Source organism: Paralichthys olivaceus, chromosome 14 (assembly GCF_024713975.1).
Source record: "Paralichthys olivaceus isolate ysfri-2021 chromosome 14, ASM2471397v2, whole genome shotgun sequence".
Taxonomy (NCBI): domain Eukaryota; kingdom Metazoa; phylum Chordata; class Actinopteri; order Pleuronectiformes; family Paralichthyidae; genus Paralichthys; species Paralichthys olivaceus.
Genome location: NC_091106.1, coordinates 7,463,048 through 7,475,241, shown reverse-complemented (window position 1 = coordinate 7,475,241; position 12,194 = coordinate 7,463,048). Strand labels below are relative to the sequence as shown.

At 41.3% G+C, this 12,194-nt stretch overlaps 1 protein-coding gene across 2 annotated transcripts in view; it reads left to right on the top strand.

Annotated features, from left to right (window-relative positions):
• cdh23 (cadherin-related 23) overlaps positions 1-12,194 on the top strand; it is a 153,789-nt gene that overhangs the window by 68,394 nt on the left and 73,201 nt on the right. For both annotated transcript variants that reach the window (XM_069539107.1, XM_069539106.1), the window contains one exon: positions 1,280-1,358. In XM_069539107.1, the coding sequence (XP_069395208.1) occupies positions 1,280-1,358 (79 nt within the window). The remainder of the gene's footprint in view (positions 1-1,279; positions 1,359-12,194) is intronic.

The window sequence follows — 12,194 nt, the reverse complement described above, 5'->3', positions numbered from 1 at the left end:
GAGAGAAAAAGGAGAAAGGGTTGTAGAGTAATGCACTGTATAGCTAGAAATGAAGGATGAAGAGGGGGAGAGGCGGGTTGTCTTGGGTTTGGGGGAGATGCACTGGCATGTGTGTGTGTTTGTGTGTTTCCAGGATGAGGATTGTATCTGTGACGCTTGATTGAACATATTCCACTTGCTGTGTGGACAGCTCGAGAATATTGCTCATATTACTTCAGCATCGGCTCTTCACCTCATTCTCTTTCGGTGTCCCTCATTTCTCTCTTAGTCTGTCCCGAAATCTTTTAGCGCGCGCGTGTGTATGTGTGTGTGTGTGTGTGTTTCCCTCGCAGCTTGTGATTGGTGTGAATCAGTCTCGCTAAAAGGCTTGTAATTGATTCTGCTGTAATTGGTCAATGACAGGAGATGCTTTGGCAGAAATGGAGCATAAAGATGCCTCAGACACAATTTGCGAGATCAATAGGAGGTGCCTCGCTTGGGTGTGAGTGAGAGAGCTAAAGGGGGGGAGGGATCGGAAGTATGGAGGGTCTCTCCATCTCTCACTGCAGCACAGGGGTTTTTAAGTATCACCACCGTGTCTGATTGAGGCACGAAGGCTGAGAAAGCTCAGTGGATCAAAGACTTTTCAAATAGCTTTCTCTCTTTCTTTTTATGTTTTTTTTTCTCAACTGTCACACTGAGGTTTTGTCTAGTTAGAGACTCATTGGCACAGCTGGAGAGTTTTGAAACAATGAAAGGAGAAATAAACCCCAATTAAATTATAATAACACACTCTATAATGTAAAATTTACTGTTTGATTTGCCTGCTGTGATGCCGTGTGCTTTTTTGTTTCCTTTTTTCCCTTCAAACAAGGAAATCAAGTTGTCTTAAGTTAAAAATTTGATTGGGTTTTCTCTGTGGGAATGAAGATGTTGACAGGGCAATGAATCTGACTGAATAAAAAATACATCTGCAAATTACATATTTCATTAATTAATACCTTAAAGGACAGAGGGCTTTTTGGTTACGGTCACAAACATAGTTGTATGCACATTGCAAAGGCCAAAACCGTAAAATAGGAATCAGATCATTTGCTGTTTACTTTGACACCAGGTTTAATGTTTCAATGTCTGTATATCTATTGTGCCAAATTTGGATGGGCACTTTGATTCTAGGTTTCTTGTCACTGATAACAACTCTGATTAAAAATTGAAAATGACTATGGAAAAGCTTAAAATGAGACTGTGAACACTTCATGCAGCTTATACAGTGTGTGTGTGTGTGTGTCTCTCTCTGCAGGGATATGAAGTGCGGAAGATAACAGCCATTGACCAGGATCTTGGCCGACCAAGAGGCATCGGCTACACCATCATCTCAGGTCTGAGTCACATAATCAATCTGACATCTGCAGCACAGAGAAGGGGTATCGATCACTTCTTATCATAATCCCACAGCAATAATAGACAAGTCTCATCAAGCACAACAATCAATAACAGCAGAGAGCAGCACCTCAGAATTGGAGAATAGGCTTTCCTGTAAGCAGTTATTAATCAGTGCTGAGTGCAGTTGTGTGGAAGTCAGCCTTCAGTTTGTGTTATCTTTCACACGTTGGCTTGTGCCATCAGAAGGAGGATTTTAATTTGTCAGAGTGACAAATTTTATTCCTGGCAGAAGAGGATGATCTCATGATACTCTGTATTTCTTGTGTACAATTGTTTTATTATATGTGTCACGCAGGCTTTTTGGGTAAAGATGATAAAATATCGGTGATAATGATCACCATACTGGGCGTTTTCCTAAACTCCATCACGTGTTGGTGTAATTATACGTGAGCTTTTAACTTTAAAGAGGAAGAAAGGAAGCTACAGTTTGTATGATGCTGATAAGACTGTAGCACTGATCCTGCTCTAATGCTCCTAAACCGAGTTTTCTTACCTCTGCCAAGGATGAAATGTTTGTTCCTGCCAGTTACTTTTGCTTGTCTGTCTGTCAGGAGAATATCTCAAAAACTCATGAGCAGATTTCCACGAAACTTGGTGAACGGACAAGGAGCTCAAAGTTTGATTTTGTCTAACATGCGCATATCTTGTCATAGCCTTATCTCTTTAATGGCATAAAAATACAGGAATGACTCCAAATCCCTTTGGTAAGTTTGTAGGATGAAGAAATCAGAAACTCTTAATGACAAAATAATGTTTTGGGAAATGCACACTTGTTAGTGGAGTTATTGTTTTTGTGCACACCCAAACAACTGCGCTATAATATGTGTGTTATACTCTGTTGACTTATGTTACTTGGTAAACTTTTGTTATTAGCATTGTCCATTTGTCAAAATGGTAAAATTCAAATGTTTCTGGTATATGAACAGATAATGAAGTGTGTGAAGATACAGTGCGGAGTAGCAACAAAAAGCACAGAGAGAATTGGACTTCTATGTTTTGATTTTAACGTGATTCTTCTAATACCCAGATGAATGTAGCTGTCTCAACTCAGAGTAAGTTTATAATGGAGCAAGTATTACTCAATGATCACAGCTCAATAACATGAGCTAAATTACTCATGCTGTAACATCTGAGGTCTGTAGCACCATTTGGTTTCCTGCAGTGTTGTAGGAAGTACTCAGACATTTTTACTTAATTAAAAGTAAAAAATGTGTAAACATGTAACGCAATGAATTGTGAAAATGTAGTGCAATAGAAAGTCAAGATATTTTCTCTACTTAAGTAAAATACAGGTACATAAAATATGTACTTTGGTACATCACTGATTTCTTGATTATAATTGTGCACAATAAGGTCAGAACATGGCATGAATTCAGAGTGAGTCCTCTGTTTCCCCTCTTTTATATTGGATTCTTATATTTTAACTTCATGGCAGCCACACATTCTTCTTGGCATTAACTTGAGAAATTATTTTACTCAAAATATAACTTATATGTGGGTGCATGGAGTTGTTTGTCTTGTTCACCTTATATTTACTTAATTCATCCAAATATCGTTTGTTCTTTTCAACAAATAATCATGAGGTGGCTCTTGAACACGTTTCTGCAGCTTCTCCCGTTGGCTCACCTCTTCTGTTGAACTCCATATTCTTATTAAGATAAAATGCACAAACAGTTTTGATTCTGCAGGTCATGCGCTGCTGTAATAATAATACTGCCTTAATGCCCCCATAGGGTGTTTATTTTCACCACAATCAACATTTCAATCCTGAAAGACAAACAATCCTGCCAAGATCCTTCAGGACTGAAACACTGATGTATGTGGTGAAAATAAACAACCACTGGGAGGATTACCGCCGTGCGCGGAAGGTATCCTTTAAACTCTGCATGCCCCCTGTCGAGCCCTGAATGGCCAGGATGGAAGGACATCGGTGCCTCTAGTGTTGCCAGCTGGCTGATAAGGGCTGGCACTGCTTGATAAGCCTGGTGCACCATGGGAATTTTGGGTGATAAAGATATTCATTGTTCTGCCATCTGCTGAGTCACTGCTTGACCTCACCGCTGAAGTAAGAAATTTGACCCTGTGTGTGTGCGCACATGTGCACAGTCATGTATTATTTGTGAAGGGATGTGCTTTAATGCACGTGTGCACTTGATTGCTATACAGTCAGGACAATCAGTCCACAGCCTAGCCCATTTCTTCATGGAGCTCACCATAAACACTCGTCTCCCATTCAGTGCACACACCTACTCAGTCTTACTTACCGCCTGCTGCCACACGGTGTGTTGTTGTGTGTTGTGTTTGTAGCAAAGTTGAAGGGCTGAGTTAAGCTCTAGAGGAGAAGAGCATTAAAAAGACATTAATTAGGTGATGCGATGTATTCCCATTCGTTGCAAAATCAAGAGTTATAGCACCGCACTAAGCCCTTATGGAGATGAAGCCTGTAGGCTTGATAAAATCATTATGAGTTTTATAGATAATTGAAGTTGAAGGGTGGTGCGGTGCCATGAGATAAAGGTGGGAGGGTGAGGTTGTCAGATGATGCATTTCGTGTTGTGCATTCTATGTGTACATGTACAGTGTACTTGCACATATGTACAGTGTCTGTCTCTCCCAGCTCATGTGTTCTGCAGTCAGATTAGCGAAAGGGCAGACTTGTTGGCACACTTGAATGTGACTCTGCACAGCGCCTCTTTTGCCTTCCTGCTCCTCGCCCCGAGTGTCCTCAGAGATCACGGCTCACTCCTGCGGGACTCGTCTCATTAGTTCAGTAATTAAGATAAACGAGGTTTTAATTGCAGCAGTGATTTATGCTAATGATTGTGGGATTCAAGATGAGGATTTCTTCCTCCCTCCTCCAATGAGAGGGCAGATCAGGGATTTGATGTGTACAAGCGATAACATCACAGAAGAGCTCTGCCTCCAATGTTGCAGATGTTATTGTTTGTTTGGATGATGGAGATTCAGGGGGCGGCTCTGGTGGTAAATCCCTGTCCCACAGGGTGCTATGTGTCCCTGACTGGACCTCTGACCTACTGGTCTCATTATAAGCTCTTCCAATAACCTGATTCTGCTCTGTGCATTCTGTAGGTTTGCTACTAAACATTGTGAGGTGAAATTGATTTAATGACCAAATACTTATTGTGGATTCTGGTGTAATTTCTCCTTGTATTTCCTTTTTTTGTGTCATCCACCATCCACATTTGCATTTAGTGCTTAATGATGTTTGCCCCCTGCAACTCTCTATTGTGATTTACAGTATAATTATCAAAGCCTAAAGCTTAAAAGCAGCATTAACCATGTGGTGTGTGTCTGTAAAAACATTTAAGCAAACAAGATATAGAATAATAGTTTCTTCTTCTTTGATACAGCAGTGATCATGTTGCCTTGGATTGCTGGACTGAAATGAAATAATTTCAGTCCTGCAGAGATTGTGAAGAGTCAGTGACACATCCTCACTTATCACATACAAGTTATTGTTACTCTGATGATAATCGCTGTTACCTAGTTTTTCCCTGGTGCTGCAAGTATTCAGCCAGATATGTAAAATGCAAGGAAATCCAAATGCACAGTCTCTGATCTGAAACGTCACATGTCACATGTGACAGAAATATGATGTTCCCATTATCATCATTACTTTTTATGTAGTGAGTCGAATTTGGCCACTGGCAACATTATGTCAGGTGCTGGTTTTTACAGTTGTATTCTTTTAATTCCTGTTTGAAAAAAAGTCAAATAGTTTTTTGCTCAGGCTGATAATTGGCTCATTAAGAAATGCAGGGAGGAGGATAGCAGAAGAATTTGCCAGGTGTTCAGGTCTTTTTAGCAGTAACCATATGGTGAGAGAATCAAATATCTGCTTGCTTAATCTTGTTTCACTGGTTGCTATGACTCCAGTCGCTGTCGAGAATATCAAATGACCTTTTACCGTCTGACAGTCTAACACCAGCATAATCTCCATCTTGGCCCCAGTTCTTAAATGTTTTAGAACAATAAAGTCACCTGAGAGCAAGGGAGACATTTTTTACAATAGGCAAATAGAATATAAAACTCAATGATAGGGATGGTAAGTTGTTTTTGAAACACTTATCTCATTTGTTGAAATGCTCTTCACATCCTGCCAACAATAAAAAGTCTGTGGCCATCACCATAAATAAGACAAGTCATTTAATTGAGACAGAATGAAATGATGCTGGTGTACCTGTCTGTCACTAACTGACCTGGCTGCTTGCATGTACCCTGCATGTGCATTACCAGAGTCCTTACAAGTCAGCGAGGCATGTACAGCTAAGGCAGAGACGAGAGTCACAAGTTTCGGAGTCAGGCGGCTTCTGGCAGTTGTCAGGCAGTGCACGTTCAGGTGTTTTGGAGGCGCAGCTTTGATGAGAGGGCCGATGTGGGGGTGGGATGTATCAGTTGGATACTTCCAAAGAGTAGCCTGCTCTTGCTAGCTTTTTCAGGATTACCAACCCTATAGCATTGAGTGTTTTTTCTAACAAAAACAATTTCAGTGTGATGAGCTTGTATTCACATGTACAGGGCCTTACACAAGCATTACACAGCTTTTGGCCAACAGCTCCAGCAACAAACGATCCTAAAACGTGAGCCATTATCCACTCAAACCCATCCCAGAGTACAACCAAGGCAGGAACACAGACAGTTTCACTGCTACTAACAACCTCAGGGACTGACTGACACAAAGCCCGGGTGGACTTAGTCTGGCACAATGTCCACACAAAACACACTCGCATGACAATGTCTGCTTGCACACATATATGGATGGATTTCTTCCAATTCACACAGAGTTGGAGCCCGCATTAGAAACAGGTAAAAGAAAAACAGAAAAAAGGAATATAGTTCTTCAGAAACATGAAAATAGCTTATTTCCGGTCACCTTTACCTTTGTAAAAGGAGCTTGTCGATCTGTGATTGTATCACGGAGTTAGAGGCCTACAAGACTTGTCCAAGAGTATTACTGTCCGTCAGGATAAGAGTTAAGCTCTTGTTTAAAGTTTGTGGCCTCTCCACTGTGCTGGAGTAATAGTGTAAGGACAAGCAGAAGGAAACTCAGCCCAGCTTCTTACCGAATAAAAGGATATCCTCCAAGCCGTTCATGTCAGCCTCTTGTTTATCAGTGTGTGCTTGTTTCTATCTCTTTTGTCACATGGAAGCACAACTAATCCCATCTTAAGCCCTTTTCCATCTCTGTCCCTTTTCTCCCCTTTTAGATGATTCTTCTTTACTCATTGCATCTCCTCAGTGTTGGAAAAACTGCAGCAAAGAATCAGCCCGCATTAGATTTTAATTTGCATCAACTCGAGCAGAATAATTGTCTAAATTGATAAAAGATGATAACTTGATTTTTCAATTGTGTTTACTCAAAGTTCCTGCAGTGGTATGAAGTTTGTCAGAGGTTGCGGACTGAGAGCACATATTACACTGACACAGACACAGTGTAGCCACAGGCAGCCACTGACTCCATGGCCTTTGTCTGGGGTAGCATTTGAACACCCTGCCTGCCACTGCCACAGGAGTGACAACTCCAGTGGCCCTCCTCCCCGCATACAGGTCAGACAGGTAAGGCAACGGCATTTCCTGCCTGGATAGACCGATAAGTAGTAAAGGCGATTATTTCCCCTAGTCTGCCTCTCCAAACATATCTCTATCTTTCAGTACTGCTGCACCCTGATGCTCTGATTCCACGCTGTGACTGCCTAACTCGTTTCAGCAGGTACGCCGTAATATGGACTAGGCTAACACCTGTTATTCTATGAGGAACTCTTATTGTGACTGCCACGTCGCTGGGATTTCTCCTGGTTTTCAATTAGACGGTCCGAAGCTCTTGGCAGCCCGTTGCTATGTAATCTCTCAGAGAAAGCAGATTCATTCTGCGGGACAGTGATCACAACACAATCCAAATGCTGGTCTATAGCTGTTGTGTCAAGACCTCACGGACTATGATTTACTGTATAATACTTACAGAGTCAGTACTATTCCTGCTTTTGATCTTTTATATCCCTTTTTCACTCTGCTTAATCCAAACGAATCATGGTTTCTGCAGTCAGCCAATGCCCCAGGTGGTCACATGCACTTAATGCTTCATATTATATATTATAGCCATTTTCAGACATGGCCTTCGGGTAAAATCTGGAGAAATGGCCATAGAGAATTTGCCTTTCACACATGCACAACACAGCGTGAGGTTCTCATCACAGACGCGTTCACAACAGCAACAAATCCTCAGCATTATTCAGATGAGAGGTGGTTCAGCCAGGTGCAGCAGGCAAAGGCAGGAAGTGACCTATTAACTCCACTGCAGACACACAGAGACCAGTGTCAACTCTTATCACCTCAAACTCTGTTCTACGTGTGTTACAGCCTCTTCACCGTGTTCTATTTTTTTACTTGTAGTTTTTTTCTTTTTTGCGTCTGTCACGTGTTAGAAGAGTCATCAATCCCCCCACTTGCTCGCAGTGAATCCAGCGGGGGATCTCCTTCCATATTCACACATAGATTTCTATGGATATTATATTGGGGGGGGCAACCAGAGAAACTGCGCAGAGACTGCAGAGTGTCTAATTCTGACTTTTGCGTTCACACAAGCACCTCCTCCTGAGAAAATACAGAGGAACTGCAGGGTCCAGGGCATGTCTGAAAGCTGCTTAAGATTAAATATTTTAAAATCACATCAGAAGTTAGAGAATATTTGTTAGAAAATAAAACCTCCATTCTACTCTTGGTCTCATTGTTTGTTGTCCTTTTAAAAACACTTTTTTATAGCAACATCACATCCCCAGCATTTATATTATTAAATTTATCTACAGGTAAGAGGAGGTCCTCCTCTATTTCTGTTTATTTGTGGAATAAAGGGGATGTTGTTGGCTTTTAGAAATGTTGCCCTTATAGCTATCTGCTTCTGAACAAGCACATTTCCAGATGTCAAACTCTATTTCCTCAGCTGCGGACTTCCAACCAGCTGCTCTGTGTACTGAGTGTACAGAAACAGAAAATGTATCATCTAACAAATTGCAAGAAAAATATCAGAGAGAAGAGAAATCCCTAGTGTACTTTCAGAGACAAGAGTTCTCACACATACACTGATCAGCCACAGCAATACAACTGACTTTTATGGTGTGGCTAATTGGTGTGTTTGTGAAAAGAGATAAGACTGTAAGACACCTTGAGCTCACAGATCAAAGCTGGTAATCAATGTAATCAATAGCTTTAAGTTTGATTGTTCGGCTCGAGACATAAAGATGGTGGATCGATATTTGTGTCTGTGACCAGGTAGAGAATCACGTTGGTGATCAACAGAGGCAGCTCTCAGTTTGTACTACAGTTTGTTAAGAGCTGTAACAAGTGGCCTGTTACTCAGCGATAAGAGATTGTAAGATACATGTTTGTGTATCTTGCTGTTTATAAGACAACTGGCCATACAAGCAGGTGGGAGGCAGATATATGTATTGAGATCTGATCACTCAGACCACATATGAAGGTGGTGTTGGACACATAAAGGACGGTACGCTCAGCTGATGTTTCTTACCTGCCGCGTTTTCACAATGAATTAAGCGTATTTTGAAGCTTCTCAGTGTCAGTAATTTGATTGTGGCCACAGTATCAACACTGATCATCACATATTAGGTTTTTCAGGTAAACCATTATTATTCCATAATAGAGCTGCATGCTGTGCATTGAATCACTCAGCCCCTACTGATTCCACTCTCTCTCGCTCTCTCTCTCTCTCTCACTCTCTCTTGACAAACCCACACATACACACAAATGGACACATCTATGTACTCAAACTGGGACTCAGATAAGCATTAAGGAACTAATTTGCCACGCATACAGACTCAACTAAAACAACTCATTTTCTAAAATCTTCCAGCATCGTCCCTGACATGTCATGCTTGACGTTTTTTTACTCAATACCAGTTGTAACAGATCAGAGATGTATAAGTCTGCAAGTTAGAGGAAAAGTGAATTTCTCCTTATTGTAGTAATATCATTGGTATCATAACTCAGCCTTCTGTGAATGCTGGATTCTCACTAAACCTATGTTTTTGGGGTCATACTATTTTAAGTTTATGCAGTTTGCATCATCATCAACACAGACTTTAAAGGAAAAAGTGGACTTCTTCTGCAAAGTGTTTCATGGATCCTGTGTGATGCTCCTGGCTTTAATAACTCAAACATCATTTGTCACAAGTTAGATTTAGCCATGAAACACTTTTCCATTACAAGCTCAACAGAAATATGGGGGGGATCAACAGGAGCTCTTCTAGATGCAGCAGGAGCAGCTGCTAGTCAAAGCTGCGGCAACGGGGCTCCTCAAAAACAGTGGAAACGTATCTAACTAGCTGCATCAAGCTGTTTGGTACCTGGGCGAAAAAGTCGCTTTCATCTGTCATACATTGTCTTGGAATATTTGTCCTTGAACCTCTTCTTTTTTTTTTTTTTTTTTTTTAAGAAAAACTTCTGATGAAAGTAGTTCATTGAGTATTCATGAAATGCAGCACGTCTGCCAATAGCAAGACGCCCACAGGGCCATTATCACTCCGCATCACACACACAAAAACACGAGCATATGCCCTGGTAGCTGTCACACACTGAAGGGTGTGTGTCAGTGCACAGATGAGCACGTGCACAGTGTGTGTGAGAAGCTTTTCATTTAGATTTAGAGAGAGTGAGAGAAGTTTGATGACAATAACTTAACCCTCATCATCAACATGATTTGCCTGTAGGCGTGATCCTTAAAAGTGACACTAATTTGTGTACATTTATCAAAGTACACAAAATCTTAGCCGCAAGACTCTGAGCACTGGCTGGATGCCATATCACATTACAAGAATGTTCCAGCGCCCCTTTGGCGTTGTCACAAACTAGAGAAAACAGTTGTCACGAGCTTAGTCATGGTGATTACACTTAGAGAACTCCTTCTTCATCTGTCCTCAAAAGCTCATTGCTCAGAGAGAAGTCATTGTCATCAACTTGTTGCATGTTCGATTGACTTCACCAGCTCAATTTCCTTGTTTCTGCGGTTCTGTCGGGCAATCCTGACTTTTGCAGCTCAGTATTCTCTCTCATTTCTCGCCTCTCTATTTTCCCTCTCTGTGTTTGCGCTCATTTTTTTTTTCTTTTTTGTAAGAAGAGAGAATCTCAATGAGGAAGCTGCTCTCAGTAAATGGACATTCACTTCATTTTTCATGACAGAAGAATTATTGTGTTTGTCAATAGACAATATGAAATATGCCGTGTTTTCTGTAAGCTTTGGTAATAGAAAGTAGCAAATTATATGGATACTTATCTTTCCTAGCACCACAAATATTTGTATGTCCTTGTAGACATTTATTTAGGGTGTGTGTGTGTGCGTGTGTGTGTGCGTGCATGCATGTGTGTGTGTGCGTAACCTGCTGTGGACAAAATCGTGACACGGTTTCTCATTTTCCAGTCCAATACTGTCGGTAATGTGAGAGCATGGCTAATCCCCCTGGAGTCTCACATCATAGTATCAAACTCTGCCAGTTAGCACCACTTGCCCTCTGACACTCACACCCACACACACACACACACTTTGCACTTTCAGAATTGAAATATCTGCACATTGACACCTTAACACCACCACAAATATCATAAAAATTGTATATCTATTTGGTGTGTGTGTTTGTGTGTGTGTGTCAGTAGCAATTTTCACACCCTCGGGGTCTAATTGCAGTGTCCTGGCAGATCACTGGAGAACACTCTCTATGAGCAATTAGAATATGATTATATTTCTTCTCTCAGTGGGACCTGTGAGTCACTCTGTAATTTCAGTCAGTTTTTCTGGTAAAACAAGACACAGCTAATGTAGGTAGGCCGGTCAGTGAGAAGCCTCTTCAACGGATGCATTAAACCAACAATCTACTATCTGCTGTTGCACATGTACTGTATGTTGAGAGACTGTGTGTGTGTGTGTGTGTGTGTGTGTGTGTGTGTGTGTGTGTGTGTGTAAGTCAATACACGTCAGTTGCTTGGCCAGGTGAGCACCAAGTCGTCTGGGTAAGGAGCGGCTGTTGGATAGTTTGGCATTCTAGTCAGGCCACTGAAGCTGACAAACCAATTTAGAGGCATGATGCCCACATGGAGTGGGTCAGATTCCCTGATGCACATTACCCCCCACAACCACCAATCATTATCAACAACAACCTCATGCCTGGCCCTCCAATCAGGAGGAAAGAGGGATGTTGGAATGAACGCTGTGTCAGCTTATTTCCACTTGTGCATGACACAAAATGCCTTTTTTCTCCCATGTTCAATCTTACGATGACACAGATGATACCTAATAAACAACTTGACCCTAGCAGTTACATGAAGGTCATTGCAGTGATTACATAGGGTCATCATATTGAATGTCTGTATTGTTTTAGATTTTAGGTTTTACAATGTTGACATTATAAGTAATTATACAATATAGGACAAGATAGTGAATATTCCTTGAACATTTGAAGGTCTCCTACAATTTAAGTTAACAGCTGCTATTACAATAGTTAGCATGTGTTAACGGCCACCAGTGGATGTTTAACTTCCGTAGCACTTTAGTATCATCAAGTTTTTTGGCCTTGAAATCAACGATACAGGCCCAACTTAAGGGTACTCTGAGGCTAATGGTTAATCTGACTGGCTGCTGGGTTGTACGGCAGTACTATGAAAGCCATGTGGCTCGCTCAGTAGATCAGACATCATTACCGCTATGCCCTTTTTTAACCTAAACACTGTCCCATTCTAGAACATAGGAC